The following is a 25,838-nucleotide window of genomic DNA, read 5'->3' as shown; positions in this document are numbered from 1 at the left end:
ATCTTTTGTATGTAAAATGTAAAATCGATCTAAGTAATTTTATATCAAGTAGATATTAAAAATATATTTATTTTCGATTCGAATACAATATAAGTTTAATATTACTTTATTTTTAACGTTTGTTGACTAATTATTATCAAAGCCGACTTTTAATTATTATCCGAATAGCTTTCTTTTTTTTTCAATAATTTTAGATACTGAAAACGTTTAGAAATTTTCATGAGATTCAAGGCTATGTGTCAAACCTAATTCGAATTTACATCATATGAATTGTATACTTCGATAATAAATGTAATTAACTTATTCGGATAAGGCAAACAATATATCGAAAAATACTATATTTTTGTAATATTTAATATTTAATTTGTTCTTCGGATTATCGTTAATATTCTTGGAGAAAAATCTTATAAATTAAATTTACTTTTATTAATCACAACGTGTTAATAAATACTATGTTAAACCAAATAAGAAAATTAAAAAAAGATGATGTAGTTTTCACCGAATTATAAATTAATGCACTTTTACGTACCTTTTGATATAATTATCTAATTGTGAAAATTAAAACATGAAACACACACGTTGCGTGTCCCCAATAATCATAAGATTATCAAAATATATGTGTATGTATATAAATATATATGCACACTTTACATAGTATGCGTAGGAGTCCTAAACTTTTCCAGGCAGACAACATTTTTTTGAAAAGATAAGTCTTTGTTTCGTATTTACAAAATGAAAACGATAAGTTACGTGTGCGCAATGCATTACTCACAATTATAATATAATAGAAAATAAGATAAACAAGGATGAGTATAAGAAAAAATCGCTGGTAATTTCGTGGACAGATTGCTTAGTTGTTGGCTTCGCAAGAGAGATAAGAGTGACGAGTAAATGAAAGATGACGAAGAAAAAGGGAATGTAAACAAATTTCGCGTACTTATGATCTTAAGAAAGTGGGAAAAAAAGAGGGAAAGAGAGATAAAGAAAGTTAAATTAAGAGAGGGATAGAAAGAGAGAAAGAGAGAGAGGGAGTATAATTGAGAAAGAAAGAGAAAGACAAAAAAGCGTAGGACAAAGAGAGAGGCGGATAATAAGATTCAAAATGAGAGAGAAAGACAGAGAGAAGGAGAAAAAGATAAAGAAAGAAACAAACAGAAGGATATGTAATAAAATTCAAAAAAAAAACAAAGAGAAATAGATCGATAAACAGAAAGTAAAATTAAGAAAAAAAAAAGAATAGTAAACTTCAGAAAGAATAAGAGAAGAATGAATAAAAAAGTGAATAACAGAATTGAACGAGAGAGAGGAGAATAGAGAGACTGAAAGGGAGAGGAGAGTAAACCTGAGAAAGAGAGAAAAAGACAGAGATACTGATAAAGATGCTGAATATAAGAGAAAGAGAGAGAGAGAGGGAGAGAGAGAGAGAGAGAGAGAGAGAGAGAGAGAGAAAGAACAAACGCGCGCGCATATACACGCACACGGGCGGCGTACAAGCTACGAATACACGTATAAAGGGTGGCGTCGCGACGCCGCCGTCGTCATTCCCGCGTTGAGACAGTACGCTCGCGGTGTGCTCATATCAACCTTGAGGAATCTTTTTGGAGGTACGATCGAGGAAATCAAGCTTCAAAGGACATTAATCTTCCTTACTTTCACGTGTCGTGAAAAGTCAGCGTTTCGCATCTTTTTTTCCTCGATTTCTTCGCAATTTTTATCTTTCTCTTTGGATTTTTCTTTTTTCTTTTCTTTTTCTATATCTTCTTCTTATTTTTAATTCAACAACAAATAGAAACTTCAAACAAGTTCGAAAAATTATCACGAATTTTCCCTCTTGTCTTTATCCATTACTCTGTATAATCTATATTCTATCTATTTATCTATCTTATTGTATTTTTATTTCGTTGGTGTTGGTACTATCAGCGAAAGTTACACCTGCCCAATTCCCAGCGTCGAGTTTTCTTCCAGCAACAGGTGAGCCAGATCCAATAGCTTCTCTGTCTATCTTTTCTTCTTTCTCTGTTTTTCTTTCTTTCTTTCTATCTGTCTGTAACTTTTGATCTCTTAAAACGCCAGATGAAAGTCTCGATGACTAAATCTAAATTGACTTACGTCAGTGTCTTTTTTCTATGAAAAAAATTTGAAAATTTCACTGAGACTATTGATAAGAGTAAGAAAGTTTTTCTTAATAAATTTTGGTGACGATGTCATTTTTTCTTTTTTTTTTTTTTTAAATTAGTGTACACTATTAATAGCGTATACATGCAACTGTGAATATTATTAATCAATTTTTTGAAACAAAAATGATCGGGGCGAATAAGAGATTTTTAATGCCAAAGAAAAATAATATCTTGATTATTTAATGCAATATAAATGGTAATAAAGAAAATAATACACTCGTAAATACATATACTCGTAAATAGCATTTAAAAATTGAAAAGTATTAAATGAAACTTAAAATCTTGACATAACCATTATGAAATTTAATTGATAATGAAATAAAAATGTTTAATGACGGACATTCGTAGTTCAACGTTACAAATTTAATTACATAGTTCACTCAAAGTAGTGTTTAGATACAAACATAATTTTACCAAGATATGTCTTCTGAATTACGAACGCTCTTCTAGAAACGCGGCAGCAACAGGTGAGGACTTTATGACTATGCTCGAATAAAAGCATACGCTATTCGTTGCCTCACAAGAAAAGTAGCCTGTTAATTTCATTAAAGAAATGATCGTCTTTTATTTACATTTATTATTATTTTATAACATCCTTGACAATTTACTCGCTTGAGTTAAATAATTGAGTTAAATATACTTATATAGCTATTTTTTAAACGAACACTTTTTTGCAAATCATAAATATACCCTTTCAGTAATCCGAATAACTTCAAGCTTTGATAACTTTTCAATATTTTTTAATCGGCAATAAATTTCTCGAAGAAAAATATTATCAATTATATATATAAAAAATATTAAAGTATTATGAATTATATATATATATATATATGTATTTATTTATTTATTTATGTATATATTAAAAATATTAAATTTTACTCGTATAATAAATGTTATATTATTCTTTCTTTAAACCTTTTACGATTTTTGAACATACAAAAGCAATCCATGACTATGTTATAATATTTTATAAAATCGGCAATAAATTTTTCAAAAGAAATATAAGATATTAATTAAGAAATTTTATATCTACGCTATAGATTATATTTTTTCTAAACTCTATAATTTTTGAATATATAAAAATAATCTTCGATTATGTTCTAATTTTTTTTAATTGAGAATTCATTTTTCTAAAAACAATAAAATATCATCGATCAAATTATAAAATCTTGATCGTAGAAAGTATATTTTTCTATTTTTACGCTTTTATTATTTGAACATATAGTAGTCGAAAAATAAACGATGCTTTTTTTTTCATCGTATTACACTGATCGATATACAAGATATTGAAAACTCCTACTTTCGGTGTCATGTTTCAACTCCTCGCGCTTCGAGTTTCGTTCTACATACATAGGATAATGAATATTAGAAGTACGATTATTAATAGAAGAATGAATGGGATCATTAAATTTATTTCCATTTCGCTGAGCTCTTAATTTCATTATTCTTTGAATTTTTGAAAAAATTTACGTAGATTTATTTTCATTATAATATAATCACGACTTATCATTTATATATTTTTCCTACGACCAAATGAAAAATTCAATTTTCTAAGATCAAGAATGATTTATCAATTTAAAATTAATCCTCTATAACGCCACGTATAAGCATAATTTTGTATTCATATATTTATATTTCTATATTTTATATTTTATTTCATGTTTTCTATGATAGATGTAATCTCTGAATGATTCTCTGATAGATGTACAAAAGAATAGAAGTTAAATTTTGGGATTTGAAGTTAAACAGAATAAATATGCTAATTTATACTACTTTGTTATATACTAATTTATTTCTATTTCTAATAGTACAAATAAATTTTGTTAAAAACTCAATAATTCTGATGAAAATAATATAAGTAATCATTTGAAAGAAGTATTTTTTTAAATCTGAAAAGAAATTTCTAAATCGAGTATGATATTTTATAAATTCAATCGTCTGTTACCAATTTTCAAAACATCTGATTTTACAATGTAGTTTAAATATTATAAGTGTTTCTCTAAAAAATTAATAATTCTGACTTATACTATTTTACCGGCCTATCAGAGAACTATTAACTCATATTTAATAAAATTTGTATAGTACAATTATATTAATATAAGTTATGTTACACGTTTAATATTATATAATTTTTTTGTTAGACATTAAAAAAAAGAAGAAAAAAAACGAGTTACAAAGGGAAGGATGAAAATGAAAAATGGGAGTTTTTAAAAATTTATCATGATGTAGTTGGTATCCCCTAAACATCCCACGTTACTTCTTTGTATTCTCCATGACAACATTTCCATTTAAACGACACTCCTTGTTAGGAAAGTTATGAAGTCACAAGATAAAAGCTCATAAAGGAATAGCTTTGTAAGTGGTAGCTTGATAATCGCTCTTGACGCATATTATTGCTATGGCCGATCTCATCGTCGAGTAGTTCTATCCAAAAGAGGAAAAGGTACACGTTCTAAAAAAAGGAGCAAAGAAAAAAAATGAAAAAAGAAAAAAGAAGAAAAAAGATATAAAAAGAGGATTATTAAACAGGTCGGTTATTACGAAGGTTGTTTGAAACTTAACGATCTTTTCAAACGTTCTCTTTTTCATTTGACTCTGTCTCTCTCTCTCTCTCTCTCTCTCTCTCTCTTTTTCCTCTCTCAAGATTATTCAAAAAGGAAAGAAAAAAAAAGAAAAAAAAAAAAAAGAAAAAAGTGACGAGAAATGACGACAAGAATTAAAAATTGGATTGCAATTGCGAAATCGTTCGAAATAAAAGCTAAAAATATAACGAAATATATTATTTCCGATACATTATCGCAGATGGCAATGAAATATATCTTCACCATTCGCACTACCTAATGCTCCTTGACACAGCTGTAGGTAAACTAGTGCGTGCGTGCTTCTAATGTTAAAACCATTAGGAAGGTATTCTTGAAACGATGCTTTCAATTGTTTCCCGTTTCGAAATGAAATTTCTTGAGACGTAATTCACATAACATTGCAACTTCCTACTCTTACTGCGTTTCAAGTTGTTTGTAATTAAACAACGAGAAAGATTCAGAGTTAACGATTCTACTTCCGAAAGAGAAATGGAATTACGAAAATTTGTTAAGCTTAATATGCGTGAACAACCTTTATGTATATAATGATATTTCTTCATTCGTGACACGAGAAACAAATTTGATTATGTTCGTGGAAATTACGTTCGAGGAAATTACATTCGTGAAATTTGTTATTGAAAGATTTGACTAATCGATAATATGGGATGACCAACGTCATCATATTAAAGGAAATGTTATTAATGTGAAACTAATGTAAAATGAAGCAGAAATGTCAATTTACAAATTCGTATTTCCATTCTATTTCGTTTAAATACATGATCGAACTGTCAATCTGTTTCAACTTTTACATGTTCCAATAATAAATAAGATATATTAATTTCATCGGAGTCAAAGAGAAAATAAATATTTCTGCGTTATAAATGATTATAACGTATATTATTGATAATCTTTTAAACAATTATTTTCTTTTTTATTTTTATTTTTTTTTTTTTTTTTTTTTATTTACAACGAGAAATAATAGGGATTTCATTGGAAATATTTTCAATATCTTAAATTAACATGTAAAGTTACACGTGATAGTTAATATTGAGAATTTTTTAATTATTGAAACCAATTAAAGAAATACAACGAGAAAAATATTCGTCAAATTCTATCATTTGAACTTTGCTAGTATAACAACGTCTTTGATCATCGTCTTTGATTACTCATTTGCTTTCTTCTTCTCCTCTTGCCAAAACAGTAAGAGCAGTCATAACTTCGTTTACTACTGTTTCATTCGAAACGAGAAAACTTCAATTAACAACGTTGAGTTCACATAAAACTTGTGGTTACGGTTGTCCATACGAAGGAAATGCTTTTATAATTAAATCCATTAGCAAATGAAAGGTATTCGTAAATTTAGTGGTCAGCAAATGGTCAACAAAAAAAGAAAAAAAAAAACTAACTAACAATGAGTTCGACTATATGTATATTACATTATTGTTGATGAACATGTAAATTTATTCCATGTTTGTTATCTCGGATGACGTTCGAACATAATATTTTGCATTATTTTATTCTCGTAAAACTTTCAATCCACCGTGAAAACATATTACTCGGATCTTTACATATTTTTTTTGTAAATCTAATTTTATATAATATAATTTGATATTATAGTCATAAACAATATTTACTTTAACATGAACAAATTTTATTTTATTATTCCAATGAATCTAAATTATATCGACGTTTAATTTGACATTTCAAAAAGTTAGAATTTTATCTAAAAACTAAAAAAAAAAAACAATAACAAATATGAACATAAAGATAAAAGCTAATGTCCTACGTTAGTAGATCAAAGTATTATACCTCTCGTAAAAGTGATTTGTTAGGAGTTTGCGAAAGCTCGTAATAATCGATATAATTAATTACTTCGATTTGGCAGACAATGGTTTCTCTTCGACATTTCATTATTAAATCTCATTACTTACGTAGAAAGACGAAAACAAGGGATGTATACATGCATCAAGAGGATGTATTAACGAGGTTTCATTTCACACCAGAAAGGATGCTTTCATTTCTCGAGAGAGGAATATTGATCTGACGTTAATCTCATTTCCGTAACTACGGAAGTACTTACTATGCAATATAATCCCTTTGTCTTCTTTCGGTAAGATCAACGATAACAACGAAGTATTTCTTCTCATCCTCTTGAAACTTTCTATAGACAATCTTTTGATCATCTTTTACAAATTAAGAATAGATATCAATAACAGTTTCAATTAGACAATAATTTTAAATGTCTGATATGTGAAGCAAAACTTTTTGAATCGATTGACATTTAATAAAAATGAATTATTATTTCAATATTATTTCATAAAATTTAATGAATAATTAAATTATATTTTTCCTTAATATAGGCAACACTTTATATTTCATTGATAATGTCATCTATCAATAAGAAACTTTGTTAAGTCTCCTAAAGAAAGGCTTCTCTATAACACGCGTACGTATGAAGAGCGTTTGTTCCCAATAAAGGGTTAAAACATTTCTTTACATGACGTTTATACCGAAGACATTATCAACGAAGTATGAAGTGTTATATATCTTCAGGCGCGATATTAATATCTATAGAAACAATTGAAAAAATTTAATAAACCAACTTCGTTAATTAATAATACTCTTAAAGGGAATTGCATTCAAATTAAAATTTATAGTAAAATTTATAGCATGTATTGAAGAATTATTGATATCGACATTTCTGTTATTTAATGATGCAATGTAAAGATACTTTTTTAAATGATGACATATCGACGAAGGCAATATTTCAGATTGGAAAGTAGTAAATGAACAGAAATGAGAAGCATTTAAGGAATACGGAAATGGTAAAAATAGTCGATGTAGTCGCTTGGGTGATGAGAAAAGTGAGTAAGAGTGCGTAGGCGAATTGGTTAGTACTTTTTCCCTCTTTAACTTGATAGCATGTCTAATTGAGATGAAGGTAAGAGAGGAAAACGTTTTTCGACCAATAAGAAAACGAAGAACCACCATCCAGGGAATAACAAATTTGTAGCAATTCCAATTTTGTCATATTATCTCCGACATTGCAAGTCTAATTCTAATCTCGTTCATATTTCATTTTCACATTTCATGAAAACACGAAAATAAAACGAAAAATTGGATTTCATATCATTACGATCGATCGGACGAATGAAAATTTTTCTAGTCGAAAATTTATGTAGTATTTCAAACTCGTGATGATATCTATGTCTAATAAAAAATTTTTAACTCAATTTCGAAAATTGAAAAAAATTGAAGATTTTCAATTCAAAAACTTTCGTTCGAAGAAAAATGCTTATACTCGACGGCCGGATCTGAGAGTAAAAATGAATGAATCGGCGGAAGAAAGGATAAGACACAAAAGATAAAAACGAATAGATATCGTTCTAGGACGTTGAATTATATTCGAACATGATTTTCCTCTTCTGCTGAATCGTAATAATATACGAGCTGACATTATCAAATCGAAAAAAAATATTTTGGAAAGAATTATATTCACTAATAAAGAATGAGCCAATAATTCACGTATTAAACATTGAAATAAAATATTAAGAATTTTGGAAGTTTCTTTCGTTTAGTTATTATCAGTTATCCGAAAGTAAAGAGATTTAATAATTTTGTCGTTGACTCCTTTCGAAAAAAATTCTTTCAATGAAAACGATCTTCTTCTTCTTGTCATTCACATGCTCTATTCATTCAACGAACCATAAGTTTTACGAATAAGCCTGAGTGTATTGAAAGGTAGCATTAGAGTGGGATATTAAATCGTAGTACCGAATATACATACGATTTGCACATGAATATCAAGAGGCAACGTTAAACGAGAGAGGGTATCGGATGGCAGACTGATGATGAAGGATCGATTTACGACTAGAAAACGAAATCGAGGGGAATTGCAAACTAAAGTGGACCTTTTCTTCGTTCACAGCCATGTCTCTTGATACTTTTGAAGCATCTCGAAATATCATTAAAGAACATAAATCACTCTCCTTCATTTTTTATTTCTCTTTCACTCTCTCTCCCTCACTCTCCTTCACTCTCTCTCTCTCTCTCTCTCTCTCTCTTTCTCTTTCTTCGATTTTTAAAGCTACGTCAGTCATAAGAAAAACAAGAAGCTCGAACGAAGGAGAATCATATTTTCTTTTTTCTATTCTTACGAAAATGAAAAGAATAAGAAAAAAAGGAAAGGAAAGAAAAAGGAAAGGAAAGGAAATTTATATCGTCACGAAGATTCTTCATAAAGTCTACAGATTTTGCGGACTTCGTAACGGCAAAGAATAACTATAACAGTGAGAATAACAAGTGGCAATCCTCAAAGAAATAAAATTCTCGACTGAAATCACAAAGCATTATACAGCTCTGACAAAAGAATTTTGATGAAAACCTCGTTTTTTCTCAATCGTAACTCTGCTTTCGATCGATTATATTGCCTTTCTAGATTTTTTCATGAATACTTTCTTTCTTCTTTTTTTCTTTTTTTTTTTCATATCTTCCCAAAAATTTTAAGAGACAAGAATTAAACATCGAAGAAAAATATTTCGGATATTAACTCTTGCAAACGAAAAATTCAAAAAAAGAAATCTAGTCAAAATCACAATTTATTTTTAATAATAATTACATTACTTAAAATATAATTATTATATACTTATGAATTATTTGTACCCGAAAATAATTACATTAATAAGTTACTTTTCAGAATAATGAAAGATTTATAAATTACTTGTAAAAATAAAAACACGATTAAGAATTACTTTTGATAATAATTACCAATTATTGTCAAAGTTAGTTTTTGAATTAGTTTTTGAACATAGTTACAGAATTACAAACGACATATAAGAATAATAATTGTTATATAAACTTAATATTGAATTTAACTAACCTCTCAGCATATTGAAAAAAATAACAGCAAATAATTAAGACTCAGATTAGAACAGTTTATCTTTAACTTATAGGAGAATAGTTAGATCAGAATTAGATTATCGATTAATTGCCTATAACTTCGTCAGTTCCGACGTGCTAAAGGGATACTCTACCATAATAAAGCATTTACGATACTAGTAAGTGCTTTTCGATCTAGCCCAATTAATGGCATCCTTAGCGAAACACTGGAACCACCTTTGAAGTTACTAAAATTAACTAAACATAAAATTCTCAAGCAAAATTCCTGTCTTTTCACGAAATCCTATAATTTTCAGAACATCCATAAAGGAAATAAATTTTACTAGAAGATACTCATCTCCGAAAGATGAACTTAATATGAAAATTTAGTCTTGAAAGAAAAAAAAAAAACAATTCATAACATTCTTCCTTGGACAATACCATAAATAGAAATCGTCATTAATTTACTTTGATATAACAAAACGGATACCAATCCAAATCTGTTTTACCAACCCTATCAATATATCACCTATCAGAATAACAACCCTAATAAAAATCAGTAAAAACATATGTAAATCATTTACACGTATATACTGATAGTTCTAAAACACAAAACTATATCAATTATGCTAGTCAATTGATCATAAAAGTCAAACTCTATCAAGAAATTTCCATCCTTTTTTCCAAGCTTAACGCGTTAAATAAAACGTATTATCGAAACTATAGTACAATGATTAAAATGATTAAAATAAACGTTTTTAATATTATCTTCTCTTACTTAAATAAATGAATAAATATATAAAAAAAAATAAAAAAACTAGAATGAAAAATAAAAATCCCTAATGAAATCAAGATTGTCGATTAAATAATGAACATATCATTCTGTATTGAAATACTTGTCTAATAGACAACATTTTAATTTAAACTCATTTTGAAGGACAATTTAAAGAACACAAAATTTATACTAGAATCATTACATAATTTAAAGCACAACATATAATAAATTATAAATAAATATAATAAACTATGAAGTTTGCCTGTTATGTCGCCATTAAATCGCACAGATGGTTGATGCGACATTAAATGATGAAGTCAAATAAAATCAAAGATTATTGTATCCTGACAAAAAAAATTTTAGATGTAAAGTTCATTTCTCAATCATGACTACACTTTCGATAAAATTCAACAACTATTACATCATATATTGTTTTCCGTTTCTTTTTTTTCTTTTTCTCTTTTTTTCATTTCGTTTCGATTTTCCTCTTAAACAGTCTTCTGCTAGAAAGTAAAATATTCTAAATAATAATTCTTGAAAGTTGAAAATTTAATCAGAATAAAAAGCATTTTAAAAAGCAAATTATTTTGTAATATTAAATTTATAATGTCTTTTACTACCACAGTATTATTTGCATCTTCGATAAATATTTCTAATTGTTGAAGTTTTAGATTTTGCTATTCTAACGATGACAACGACATCCATGAACTTGTAATAGGGACATAAAGGAAACAACTTATGGAAACTATACACAAAGGTCGGGCATCATTACGTGGTTAATCGTCTCTCTCTCTCTCTCTCTCTCTCTCTCTCTCTCTCTCTCTCTCTCTCTCTGGTTACCTTTTCCTTTATAATATCCTATGAAAGAGAGAGAGAGAGAGAGAGAAAAAAAAAGGAAAAAAAATACAGAAAAGGAAATGCCACGGGTATGCCATTACATGAAAAATGCAGTGTACAATTTCAATTACCTTAAAGCGTGAAAATTGCGTAAAAGAAAATAGAAAGAAATATTGTGTATTTTATTAACGCCCTTTTCTACCTCTCTCTCTCTCTCTCTCTCTCTCTCTCTCTCTCTCTCTCTCTCTCTTTTCTCTTACACATACATAAACACACACACACATACAAAATATGATATCATTTTTATATCGTGACTTTGACTACGAAATAAAATTCAATATCGGATATGTAAGTCGTAGTCCAGTATTAATGAAAATTGGATAAAAAAATTTTGAAGTAACTACTTTTTTTTTTCTAAATTTCTTATTATTAATAAATAAAAATAAAATGAAAATGATCTCTCGAGATCATTTTTTTTCAATCATAATTGATACAAGAAGCTCGTTTATTATTAATAAACAAATTACTTTTTTATCTGTTATTATGATTTTTTTAATGTTTTCATATTTCATGTTTTCATGTTTCCATGAAACGTAAGGACAAAATTTGGACTTGACAGCACGTGGCAAGCATGCACGTGATTTAAGGTCATACGTATGTGTATACGTAGTAGAAATGTTATATCGTAATAACTCGACCGCTATGGGTCACTGGGATTTACTGATACTTGTAAGGCATCGGCGAATACCATCGAAGTCTTTTCTCGAATCCATGTTGTTAGATATATCTATCGTACCGTACATGATCCAACCGCACGATAAAATTTTTTTGCAATATGTTTTTAGATGGGATATACTCTAACCCTAGATTTCTTTTCCATATTATTAATACAATCCATTCTATTTCGACTATAAATTGACTTTTTGTAATGTTGATAAATAAATGCTTGAAATATAATATAATATAATATATCTTTACAGTAGTTTGAAAAAAGAGAGATATAAAATTATTGATAAAATAATAATATAATTCCTATGAGAAGAATGTTAAATATTACGAATATACACCAAAAATATATAATATTTATAATGTAATGAATAATATAATACATATAACATAATATATAATATTATATTTTTACAATGATTCTTTAAAAAGAAAGATGTAAAATTCTTGATAAAGGAATGATGCAATTTCTTAGAAAGACATTAAAGAATAAATATTACAAGTTAAAAATCTATAAAATAAAGAAGAAGATAACATTAACGGAGTAAGATAGATAGTTAAAAAGATCTGATATGAAAGATTTATAAGCTATATAAATGTTATCTTTCGATCAAAAAACTAAAAGAAATTAAAGAACTAAACAAAATAAGATATCGTAATAGAAGCTGATATTGATATGAAATGAAACAGATAATAAGGTAAACATAGAACATGAAGAATAACAGAAAAAATAAAAAAAAAATAAAAAAGGAATAAAAAAGACTTTATAAAGTCATTATAAAATGTAAAATCATCGTAATTATAAGATTGAGATCATGAAAATATTTTCCTTTGAATTTATATATATAAAAATATAAAAGATGGAATAGACATTCATTTATATCATTTACAATGAAAACGTAAGAGAAACGTAAATGCATTAATATTGAAAATTCTGATGGTAAAAAATAGAAGAACGTTGAATCCTTCGGGCATTTTCTCTTTGACTTCCCTCTTCTTTCAAAGAACCACTTGCGAAATTGATTATCGATTTTTTTTTATATGTCTCTCGAAAATGTGAAAAATACTATTATAACCGGTAGAAACTACTTACATACGTATCTAATCTAATAGCTCTTGGCGACCATTACCTCTCGGTATAAGAAAAAAAAAAAAAGAAGAAAGAGGCGTGGAGGAAAGGAAACCTAGAGTTTCCCGCGAGAACGAAAAAATTTCATTTCCCTTCCGTAGAGAAGGAAAATATATTCGAAGTGAAATGCTTCACGTTTTCCTAACCTGATGAGATATCACTGTGAGCGGTCCTCAAGAAGAATCCACTCTCCATTTTCACAAGCACACCCTTACGATGACAACTTTCATAGTAATTACCGCTTTTGATGATGCAATCATCTCAAATACCCATCTTTTTCAACCACTTTCGAGACCAAAAGACTTTCTCTTTTATTTTATTTTCTTTTTTCTTTTTTTCTATCCTCGTTTAATCATTTTTTTCTGCTTAAACAAGCTCGAAAGATTATTTATATGTCAAGGACAAAAAATTGCGAATAAACAGTCGAATTAAATTAAGTCGTCCTTTGTTGAATAAATCGCGAATTTTTCAATAAAAATATTCTTTTATTTATAAACGCTTGAAGAATATCTCTCTACGTATTATTCCGAATAATATATTCATATACATTTTCATAATATTTTTCGCAATTGTCTTGCTTTTCATTAAAAATATTTTGTTAATTTCCGTTTGTCCTTCATATTTTTTAACAAGCAAGCTTGTTAAAAAAACTTATTACGGATAAAATATTTAGAGAGAGAAAGAGAAAGAAAGAGAGACATTGTAAACAATAGTAATCATAATTATAACAAATTTTACATAAAACGTTCATATAAATGATGATTTTGGAATGATTCTCTTTTTCAATATAATTTTTAATCGTTTACAGTTTTTGTTGTATAAAAAAAATAAAAAAATAAAAGAAAAAAAAATAAAAAAGGACGAATAAAATTCCATTGAGTTCATTTAACGCTGCTTTTTACTTCGCGAGAGAACGTTTGTGCGATCCTTTGAGAGTCGTAAAATGTTAAGAACCTTCGGAAAACGAGCAAAGTTCAAATCTACGTTCGTATATCCTTAAAGTATATCAGTATAAAGAATAATCACGTCGTTTGAAGACGATTTTTCACAATAGAACGAATTTCGCATTCTCGCTTGTTATTCTTGGCGATAAACTCGACGATTTTCACATTTAATGATAGAGTGACACATTGACGACAAATATATAATTTTTTCTCGCTTATTTTCTCGCTTATTTTCTCAGGAGACATCATTTTGTGATATTGTCTCATAAAAATTCAAGAGCAATGTTATTATTGTACATTGAGGTTCCATCACATGTAAACGTAAACGACGAAATTTTCTACTTTTATACATTCCCAATTGGATTCGTTTTCATAACGAACGGGATCTTCTTTACCTCCTTTTTTTCTTCCTAGAGATTTTTTTTTTTTCTATTTACAATTTCTCGTAATAAATATCGAAATAATCATTTATCGTTATAATTTTTAATCCCTGTCAATTTAACTGTCAGCTTTTTTTTTGTTCTCGATATTTATGATCATTCAATATTTATAAACATTTTTATCAATAAACATTTTTATCTTGTAAAAATTAATTATACAGCGGTTTTTCTGTAACAGATTAAAATACATAAAAATTTGTTCATATTCAAAATATTTCAATATTTTTGAAATGATAAGCATAGCTATAGTTTATTAACGATAATCAACAATTTTACTGAAGATCAATTAGATCTATGGACATATAATAATTTCTTTAAAAAACAATTTCAAAAGAATTAAATTTAATTTTTTATTTCAGAAAGATCTTCAAAAGAAAAGAAATATTAAGTGTATAAAATGTAGAATCAATGTGGACGAAATTTATTTACTTTCATGAAGAAATGAAAAAAAAAACTGATAGGCGGAAAAAGGAGAGAAAGAAAGAAAGAGATCGACTTTTCACTAAGTAATTCTTATCCACCCAAAGACGTAGACCACGTATTCGTTTCTTGGATTTGGGGTTAAGCCTGCTGTGGGTTAGGGAGATCACGTGAGCGGACAAGTTCAGAAGGAGGATATCTTCATTCATCGGGATTCATTGACAAATATTTAAGGAGCTACCCAATGGGGATTTCGGTTTTAGCAGCTTGGGTGAATCAGGGTTAACCATTACCCAACCTTAGTGGTTTGTGATCTTTGGTTCTATCTCTCTCCCTTTCTCTCTCACTCTCCTTCGTTCAGTGGTTAATCAACCACCAAAACTTAAGCGTGGAATTACTCTGATTCAATTTGTCCTTCTGATTACGAAATGTTGCAAAGTAGAAACAATTCTATTATAAATCTCATAATACCACGGTATTTGATCATTAATAAATGATCAATGAACAATGTTGAATTTTTTGGGTTTACTTCATTTACGTAAGCAGCTTATGTAGTCATTTAATACAATATATCATTAAAAGGATCTGTTAAATTAATTAGAGTTTGAGTTTTAATGGGTGAAATTTTTGAGCCGGAAAATCGATAATTCGAAATCAAAATTTTCTTCTTTTTTTTTTTTCTTTTTTTATTCGTATCAAAAGTAAATTCGATATAATTAACGCGACACTTAACATTGAAATGTTTTCAAGGTTATCGTTTGTTCTTGAAAAGTATCGATAACAGCTGTAAATGGTAAGCTTCGAGAATTCGAGGAAAGAGAAGGATGCGCGACGTAAAAAGGAGTGCGATTGGGTGTTCAATAACACCAAAAGCAAATAAAACCGATTGCTCTCTTTAAAATTGTGATAACAGATGTTTTCTATCAACACGAGTGACGCGTAAGATACTAATGCAATAGGAACGTCCATATATACAATAAATCGCTTATAAATGTATATAAATAAAATTGTCATCTCAATAAAATCGTGACTCACATTACATTAGTGCACAATCAACTACTGAACTAATAACTTCGTTCAGAAAAAAAATTCATGGAAAATTTGAAAAATTTTCCTGCTTAATTAATCTATACTCAAGAAGTTAACATCATTAGAGAAATACGGAATTAAGTATTGGCACGTTAAATAATTTTTAAACGCGTAGAAGACAACGTGTTTTATCGATTGGAAAAAAAAAATGAGAAAAAGAATTTACATTATCTACTTCATAGTTTTCTTAATATCCACGTGTAGTTATAACGAATAGTTTCCTGCGAACATAGTCGCAAATAAATAAGCGAACGAAATTATCGAAAACAAATTGCGATGTTTCTTATTACCGATTGTAATCTAGAAATAATACATTGAATTGAATAAAATTCGACTTATTCATTTACGATCTTTTCAATCCTTAATAATTCACAATTATCTAACTATCGTAATATATACGTTTGCGATACGAATCTTTTTCCTCGTGCCGGCAAACATCCGGCTACACAAGAAATATTTGAACAACAAAATTGAAACATCAGCACAATCGAGTTTCTGTACAAATATTTTTCTTCCTTTTTTCAATTCATTTTTATATAATCATTTCGACAATATAAAATTGAAGTTCCTACGTGAATTTTTAGAATTCTATTTGTTTTTATCTAAAGCAAGATATACATGGAAGTAATTTTTTAATTCAATTACATCTCATAACGCGTATAATTAATTCAAATTTCTCTCTAATTTCTATCCATGTAGGGTATTAATTAGCATGACCAACTTCAAATAAAGAAAAGACAAATGTGCAAATTTAATTGACATCATATTTCATATTCCAACAATAGGAATTACATAACTCTTACGGAAATGTATTATACTATTCGATTCATTAAATTCCATAATTTATTTTGAACTAAAGAGAAGCGAAAAAATACTTCAACGATGTCAAAAATGTTATTAAACACATCTGTGAAATTTATTTGCGACTTATTTGAAACATTATTTTCCTCATAAATATTGTCATTTTAAGAATGAGTGCTCATAAAATATGCTTTGAATATTTTATAAACCTGATGGGCAGAGAAGATAAGGTTAAGCTTCTTTTCTTAAGTCTATCTCGTGATAAAAAAATAAATCAATCGTATTTCTCGCTCGTATTAAAAAAACATTATACATTCTTGAATCATTAATTTTGTCTAATGTTTCCTATCTTCATTCGCGTCATTTTATTTCTAATAAAAATAAATTTTATATATAGATATACCTATACTTTTATCGATCGAAAAGCTGCCAACCTAAAAAACAGATTTAAAAAGCTTTATTTTCTCTCTCTCTCTCTCTCTCTCTCTCTCTCTCTCTCTCTCTCTCTCTTTCTCTCTCTCTTACCTTCAATTATTCAAGAAACATTTTTATTTAAATTATACTTTATATACAATTAAACCACAGTACTTAAATTCACAAATGTCTTATCAAATTCAATTTAACTAACTAACTCTAGAATTATCTAAGGAGTATCGATCCACTCCACATTAGTGATCCTTTTTACTATGTCCAAACTTCCCTCTTATCTACCACGAGCGTTAATAAATTGTCTGGGAAATTGAGATAAACGTAATTAGAACGAATTCGGCGAATCAGAGGGATGATATCGTGTTTTCACAACAAATAGAGAATGCACAAAGGAAAAGGAAGATGCACGAGGGTTGAAATGGTATACATCCTGATAGAGTTCAAGTCCATCGACCTGAAACACTTTAAGAGGAATGAATGCTTTCAGAAAGAGAGAGAGAGAGAGAGAGAGAGAGAGAGAAATGACTAGGATGAGAAAATGATATAAAGAGAGTGAAAGAGAAAGAAAAGAGACTGGAATAAGAAAAAGATAGAGAGGAAAAGATGAATAGAGGCAATTGAATCACCGGACCGGATTTTCGTTAACGAGGAAACTCTTGAAGGAAGATCTCATTTATTTTTTTTCTCTTTCTTTCACTTTCTCTCTCTCACTCTCTCTCTCACTCTCTCTCTCTCTCCCTCTTTCTCTCTCTTTTTCTCTCTTTCTCACTTTTCCTCTATTCAACGCAAAGAGTTAAGTACTCGCAATGAATTGAGAATAAACGAAATATTCGATCGTATGTTCTCATTGAATGCGAGCCGCAATTTCGTTTTGCGGTCGGATTTGTCGAACTTTCTGAAATTTGTAATGCGATTTTCCATATTCTTGAGATAAGCCAGGATCTATGTTAAAAGTATTCGACACATCTCATAAGCCGCACATGTTCACAAGCAAAGAGCAATATCCAACTAAAAGATCCCAGAAACCAGAGAATCTAGGTGGGCTTCGATACGACACAACACGCTCGTATCACCGATGACGAAAAAACTTTTAACATTTATGAAAGTTCAAAATACTATTTACAATTTCCACGTGTACTATTACGTAGCTTACTCGTATTCTATATATATACTCTATTAACAGAGGATTGCGATGGAACGTAAAGATTCTTTACGAAACTTTTATGGGAAAGCATTTTTGAAGCTATACCTTTTTTGTTTTTACGATAATGAATATGTCCCTTCGAGTTTGTGCCCGTCGAAATATTATTTATTGACATCGTAAAATTTTATGATTTGCGCCAATTTTTGTTATGCTAATTTTAAATGATTATTTCTTTTCTTTTTCGTAAGTTACACAAATCTATTTTTCAATTATATTTTATCATATAATATTATAAATAAAGAAAAGAAATTACACGCCAATATTCAATAGAAATTAATTTCAACTCAAAAATTCTTTTATAAATTACGAAAAAATAATTTTTCAAAAATAACGTTTCGTATATAGTTAATTATCTAATAAAAAAGAAAAAAAATGTATTCCATTTATTTACATATCACTCCGATTTAGAATTTAAACGATTTTTATCGTAGAATTTGAAATACTTTTCAATTATTCGTAAAAGATTCGTTCTTTTATAACCATACTCTCGAAAGAAAAGAGTTTATTGTACGATTGATTCAATATCATTGTTAGATGTCTATCGTATTCAAAGCTTTCCATATAGTTTAAGTTTACGAGAAAATCGATATCGATGTCTTCTATTTCTGGTTTACAGTATTGTCTTTGGAAGAAAAGATGATGACGTTGAACGTAATCATATTCTCCGTGTTCGCTATTCTCGAGGGAAGTGTATTGGCAATGGAGGAACCCTCTTCCTCTTCATCTACGCACACTCAACATCTCAGTCAAGCAATATCGGATCTGGTCTATGATGAACCCGCAGAAAAAAGAGCGTACACATATGTTTCCGAATTTAAGAGATTGCCGGTTTATAATTTCGGCCTTGGAAAACGATGGACCGACGCTAACGATGGCAAGGTAACATTTATCATTTACAAAATATAATTTCATTTATTATTAATCAAATCATTAATGGAATTGCAAATTATTCAATATACGCTTTAGCTTTGAGAATAGACATTCATAATTCACATAAATTCGTATATTTTCATTAACTCTATATTAAAATAAATACCTTTAAAATATTATATTGATACAAAAAAAAAAAATCTCGTTATATCAACCCAATAAATCAGTAAAATGGTAAAATTAGAAATTCTGATTACAAAATATCATATTCATCGCTAATCAATTAATAAATAAGTACCATTTTATTATAATAATCTCTTGGGTTATAACATTTATAATACTTTATATACCACGGATCACATGCAAATAAAGTATACTATAGAAAATATTGGATTGTTCAAAAAATTCGTACTTATATTTTTCCATCTTCGATAAGACACAAAATTCAAATGAGTCATTAAATTTAAAGAGCGAACATTTATAAAAAGAACACTGTACAATTACCTCGTTACAATATATGCAAAAAACTATAAACGTTTAGTAGATATCATATTACATACATATAATGAAAAGTTTTAATACATATGTATGTATATGCGAGTAAAGAACTGGTACGAACTTTCTGGACAATGTAATAAACTTTTTAATAAAATTCAACAAAACGATGTATAAAAAAGAATAAGAAAGTAAAGGAATAACGATTATTTTTTTTTTCTTTTTTCTATCAGCGAGGACGACCATTTTCTTTTGGACTTGGCAAGAGAATAAGACCGTACAGCTTCGGTCTCGGCAAACGGAACGACAATCAATTTGAATACCAACCATTGAGGAAGAGTCTAGATTATTTGCCTGTTGAAGCTTATGAGAGATATCTAACACGAGATAACGACGACGATCAACTATTGGATTACATTCAAGAAAAACGCGGCAATCGCTTGTACAGTTTCGGCCTTGGAAAAAGAGATTGGAATTTACAATCTGCTGACGATTCAATGCCAACTGGAAAACGGCCGAACGATGTAACCGGACAAAGATACACGTTTGGTTTGGGCAAGAGAATGCTTGAGGAAGAGGATACTGTACAATAGAGAAAACAAGTTGAGTTTTCTCGTAATCGTATCATTCGGTGACGTCACGCGCGAACATTGTTTCCCTTCTCTTTCCATCATTGATCCCCCATCTCTTCGGATTCCTGATTAATTAATTAATTAATTAATTAATTAAAAAAAAAAAAAAAAAGAAAAAAAAACAGAAAAAAATAGAAAAAAAAGAAAGAAAAAAATTCTAATCGAATAAAAAAGAAAGAAAAAATATATATATATATAAGAGAAAATAAATTAACAAATTGATTGCCCATCATCAATCCCATTTCCTTTTTTTTTTTCCTTCAATCGCTCATCATCGTTTGCGAACGCGTTAGCCTTTAAATTTTTGCTTTATATATTCAAATACATATGTACATACATAGGATAGATGTATTGGTGAATGATCATACAAAAAATAAATATATTAATGATTAAACAAGTACGATTATAAACGTGTTAAATTTATTTATTGATGATTTTTTTTCCTTTTATATATATATATATATATATTTTATATATATATATATAAAATTTTATTAAGTAACATTTCTTTTTTCTTTTTTCCTTTTTTCTTTTCATCTTTTCGATTTTATGTTTCATGCGTTATAATATAATCCGTATATATATACTTGTAATATACCAATTAATTGTTTTTAGTAAGAAACATTATAATCCCACTATGATAATGTTCATTTACTAATACTCCCGTCCTATGTGTGTAGTCAAAAAACAAATTATTTTATTGAAGTTATAGTTATAGAAAGAGAGAGAGAGAGAGAGAGAAAGACAGCCGCTTGTCACTTGCAATTATTGGAAAATGAGAAAAGAAGAAGAAAGAGATGCATGCGTCCTTATTATTTTATATAATAGATCTTTAAAAAATCAGTCAAGATTGATGATCGCTCGATCATCAGATCCTATTGAATAATATGAAAATTTCTCTTCATAATTGTTCCTATTTTTTCATTTTCAAAAGTATTCGATATATATATACGTTCTTATTCTCGTTTGCAATTGTTCGTTCAAAAATATATTAAATACAATAAAGTACTTAATGCAAATATATATTGTCACCAATGTAAATGAAACTTGAGTTATAATATCAAAGAAGTTTCAATGAATTAATAAAGAATCAATTAAAAATGAATTGCGTGCATCATCTGAAATGTAAGTTAAATTAATAAAAAAGAAATCACTTTATTTTGTGTCACATATATTTCGTGAAATTTTTTTTGTTTATTAGTAATGCCAAAAAAAAATAAAAAAATAAAAAAAGAAACAAAGAGAAATATTTATCATTGTATAATTGTATTAACTTATATCTCAAGTGTCTATAATAAATCTTATAATCTTCTTTTCGTCATATTTTATTTCTTTATCTTTTATTCGACTACCATACCTTAAATTGTTTCTGATGAATGAGTTTAGATGATAAAGCTGTGTATGAAAATATTTTAAAAGTATCATTTCATCGATTGAAAGCTTTTTCGTTTGAACTGAGCGATAAAGCGATCACGCAAAGGGGCTAATAATCGACTATCTGTTACGCCCACTTTCGATATATAAAAAAACTGTTTCAATCTCTAATTCCTTTGAATCCCAAACCATTTTAACTTCTTCGTAAGACGAGAGAACCTTTTGAGTGTTACATTATCGATGATTTAAAAATGAACTGATCGTGAGAAAGAATATTTTTAAGGAAACATGAAGTGTATTATTAGGTGTTTACAAATCGTGTTTTTTCTTTCATTGAACAAATTAATCTCTGCCATTGAAAAACAATGGATAGTGGATTTCGAGTGGAACAACGAAAAAAATTGGGATCATATACCTGAAATCGATGGACACATTATTTTTCCACTCGAAACAAGACATGCCGTTGGTTTAGCTAAGTCCGTCGATTTGAAATTATCTAAAATCGACTTACCAAGAGAAGGTTCCTTAGTGTTATTCAGAAATGGTAAATTAGAGGTAAGATCTTATCTACTTTATGGTTTTATTAGAATAACATTAATCTTAAATTTATTAGAAAACAAGAAATCGTTGAATTTGATATAACCGTAAAATTTATCAGTTAGTGTTACTATTTATTATATGTATTTTATTCGAATTACATGTTTTCTCAATAAATTTTATGAAAAATTAAAACAATTTGAAATATTTTAAATTAGATATAATAAGTTTTACACTCCAAATTCAATCTTCTGCAAATCGAATTCATACTTTTGCAAATGAAATTTTACTATAAATTTTTTCCTTCAGATTGTCGTCACAATGTTTAAAATAAAAAGTAACGAAGAAACGTTTAAAAAAATATGCACTCAGAATTAAAATTTCGGAATACAGCAAACGGATAAATATGATTTGTAAAAACGTTAAATTTAAAGTGCAAAATATATAAAAACTAAATTAATCTTTGTTAACTAACTAAATAAATCTTGTGTTATCTTAATCATTTTTTGAATGTGTAATATGTAAAATATAAAAAGGGAACTATATAATAAGAATAACGTAAACGAGTTCATTTTTTCTTATTATTTCTTTGAAAAAAAGAAAAAAAAACCAAAAAAAGAATTAAGCACCTAGAAAAAGGTTTCTTATAAATACACATATGTATGAATCGGTTACCTACAATAAGAGACTATACAGAGTTTATCTATAAACAACAATTGCATGCAATATTATCGACAAAGTATAGAATGATGCATATCTTTAGGCGCTAAATTATAAAAAAAATTAAAAATTAAGAAATTAAAAAATTAAAATAGCTTGTACATTTACAAAATTCTAAATTTTTTTTTAAACAATTTTAGTTTAGCGAATCGAAAAATTCAGAAACGAAAATATCGAGATGGTTGAAGGAGGGTAAATTTTTCTGGGCTGATCCTGATAATTGGAACGGTGTTTCCAATGCAGCACCACACATGGAACGAATACCTTGTAGTCAAGATGACGTAGTTCTGCCAGGAACAGACCAAACATTTAATATACATCTACCAGTTAAAGACATTCAAGTAGAGTCCATTAGATTGTCGAATCACAAATATCCTAGTACATGGTGGGATTGGGAGGAGATGCAAAAGAAAAAAGAATTTTTAGGTGGTTTTCTTAGCGTCAAGTACGTATTTTTTTCTTCAAGATGTCAAGATTTTTCTTTTAGAATTTATTTTATCGAATAAATGTTTCTGAAAATGTTATACTTTTGTAAAGATATAGTCAATATGACTGTCAGAAATGTTTTTGTCAAGATGGCTCGCAATACGATTATTTCAAAGAGATATGTGCTATTCAAGGCCCTAAATGTGGTTTTGCAGCTTGTGAATATCCATTGAAGGTAGATATATATGTTCATTCATATCCTCTTCATTCTCTTAAGATATTCAGTATTAATTTTTAAGCCTTTAATTTGACTGAATTCTCATCAAAGAAATATTTTACAATAAACATAAAGTCATAAAAAGTGAAATTAATTACAGCAAAATATTAGAAATTTTCTCGATTCTTATATAACCTTATATTTCTTTTTCATATCTACAAACAAAATTACATTTATTATATATAATAGTACAATTATAATATATAGAATGTTACAACTTATAATTAAGTATCATTACAAATTTCGGATATAAAGCAACAATTTTGTACCTTTGAATAATACGCATAAATTAAAAGTCACGATAAAATAATAAAAATGTTCTTACTATAAATAAAAGTGTGAATGTGTGACTTTAAAGTTATATTGTCTTATAGAAAATTAAATATTAAAAAATCATAAGATGATGAAATATGATAATAATGTTATTATCAAAGGAGAAACAAACAAGTATATCTCAAAATAAACATTTTTTAGATCGAAGGACATTGTTGTCTTTACTGCGGTGGTCGAATAATTATACCAAAAGGAGCTTCGTTAGCAATGATTCGATCTTTAGCTGACGAAGTTCTGGAACAACGCGCAACAAGTCTTGCATGGTATGTTAGACGAACATGGACTGATAATATAGAAATTCTTCTCAAAGAGAAGAGTGAATATACCGGTGTCGATACTTTGATAGCGCTAGAGGATCTACAAACAAAACTTCATAGTAAGTCATTCAATGTATTTTATATTTATATATACGATTTATATCGAATCAATAAATTTTTTTGTTGAAATTCTATTTTCTCGATAATGTAAATTACTTTATTAATATTTTTCAATAATTTTTGAAATATGCAATAACGAATTAATTAAATGTATTGAGTTTTCAATTTTTAGTAAAAAAGTTTAGTATGAACAAAATGAAAATATATTAATATTTCATGAAACTATTAATATGTAATGTCTACATTTTGTTTGTTACCAAAACAGATGAAAATATTGAAATATTGTATACGGAAAATCCGGGTGCGCCATTAAAAGATTCTCGATTGGCCACGATGCTCGGTCCATTTTTCGGAGCACCCATAATCATTCTTATTCTTCTAATCACAGGCTTTTGGTACTTCGATTATTCGATTGGATAGTAAGTAGAATAAAAACCAGAAACTTAACTATTGTCAATTCAATAGTTGCTCTAGTAATTCAACAGTTAAATTAACATTAAATTCGTTTTTGTAGAAAGTTTAACTTTAATTGAACAAACTTCGAATATCTTGTTTAGTTAACGTTTCCTGCTAATCGAGAGATCCAATAAAGCGTTCAACCGCGCAAGTTCAATGTCTCTAGGGTCCGTAAAAGATGTAGAGGATGAAGGGCGACGCAAAAAAAAGAGAAGAGACAGAAGGGTAGAAAGAGAAACAGAGAAAGAAAAAGTTAAAGAGAGAGAGAGAGAGAGAGAGAGAGAGAGAGAAATGTCAAGTATTTTAGTTAGCAAAGTACCGGAAATGGAAACGGACGAATAAAACGGTAGATCTCAGTCTGATTTCAGTTTCTCTCTCTCTCTCCCTCTGTCTTTCTCTCCCTCTCTCTTTCTCTCCCTCACTCTTTCTCTCTCTCTCTCTTTTTCTTCCTTCTCTCTTGCTGAGAAGCTAATTTCTTCATTGCTATATTTTCTCTATCCCTCAGCTTTCTCTCTTCTACTATTTGCCACTCTTCTCTGAAGCAACCAGAGACGAAGTTTATGACATTTAATTAGTCCGACTGGGACAGACTCCGACCTTTATTTCCCATCGACGGGCACCAAGTAATTCCAGATAAACCTTATTAAATTGTCACTTCGAAGTAATCCTTTTGAAATTCTCCAAGTTGAATATTATCGAGGCATAAAATTCAAGATACTAATTGCCGATTGATTCTAATTATTAATATTATTTATACATTAGTAATTATTTTATTTAATTAATTATTTTAATTAAAGACAATTAAATATTAGGGGGACCGGAAAGTAATATCGTTTCTGCGCATCTCGATATTTGATTGTTAAAAATTGTTAAAAATTTATTCGTTTGAATTTAATTTAAAAAAGCGACA

At 28.3% G+C, this 25,838-nt stretch overlaps 2 protein-coding genes across 3 annotated transcripts in view; both read left to right on the top strand.

Moving 5' to 3' along the window:
• Positions 1-1,537: 1,537 nt before the first annotated feature.
• On the top strand, positions 1,538-20,717 carry Apime-ASTA (allatostatin A). Of its 2 annotated transcripts, XM_035869486.2 has the most exons (4): positions 1,552-1,604; positions 1,921-1,971; positions 19,048-19,310; positions 20,030-20,717. In XM_035869486.2, the coding sequence occupies exons 3-4, from the start codon at positions 19,068-19,070 to the stop codon at positions 20,387-20,389; spliced, it is 603 nt and encodes a 200-aa protein (XP_035725379.1). In that variant the 5' UTR covers positions 1,552-1,604; positions 1,921-1,971; positions 19,048-19,067; the 3' UTR covers positions 20,390-20,717. The 2 variants fall into 2 exon arrangements, with proteins under 2 accessions (XP_085512595.1, XP_035725379.1); XM_085656469.1 differs by lacking the exon at positions 1,921-1,971 and having other exon boundaries at positions 1,538-1,604.
• A 1,256-nt stretch (positions 20,718-21,973) lies between these two features.
• The window catches only part of LOC118443016 (protein amnionless), a 4,752-nt gene continuing 887 nt past the window's right edge, over positions 21,974-25,838 (top strand). Inside the window, exons 1-5 of the mRNA XM_035869416.2 lie at positions 21,974-22,357; positions 23,200-23,504; positions 23,597-23,720; positions 24,237-24,471; positions 24,738-24,891. Coding sequence (XP_035725309.2) covers positions 22,091-22,357; positions 23,200-23,504; positions 23,597-23,720; positions 24,237-24,471; positions 24,738-24,891 — 1,085 coding nt within the window. The 5' untranslated portion in view covers positions 21,974-22,090. The remainder of the gene's footprint in view (positions 22,358-23,199; positions 23,505-23,596; positions 23,721-24,236; positions 24,472-24,737; positions 24,892-25,838) is intronic.

This window comes from Vespa mandarinia, chromosome 4 (genome assembly GCF_050613455.1).
Source record: "Vespa mandarinia isolate Hongniang chromosome 4, ASM5061345v1, whole genome shotgun sequence".
Classification (NCBI taxonomy): Eukaryota; Metazoa; Arthropoda; class Insecta; order Hymenoptera; family Vespidae; genus Vespa; species Vespa mandarinia.
This window is presented reverse-complemented; position numbering and strand designations above follow the sequence as displayed.

What these genes read in the sequence shown, in the direction of transcription:
- Apime-ASTA (XM_085656469.1), top strand. Translation starts at nt 19,068, where the DNA reads ATGATGACGTTGAACGTAATCATATTCTCCGTGTTCGCTATTCTCGAG. An exon ending in CCGACGCTAACGATGGCAAG is followed by an intron (nt 19,311 to 20,029) that starts GTAACATTTATC and finishes TTTTTCTATCAG; the next exon opens with CGAGGACGACCATTTTCTTT.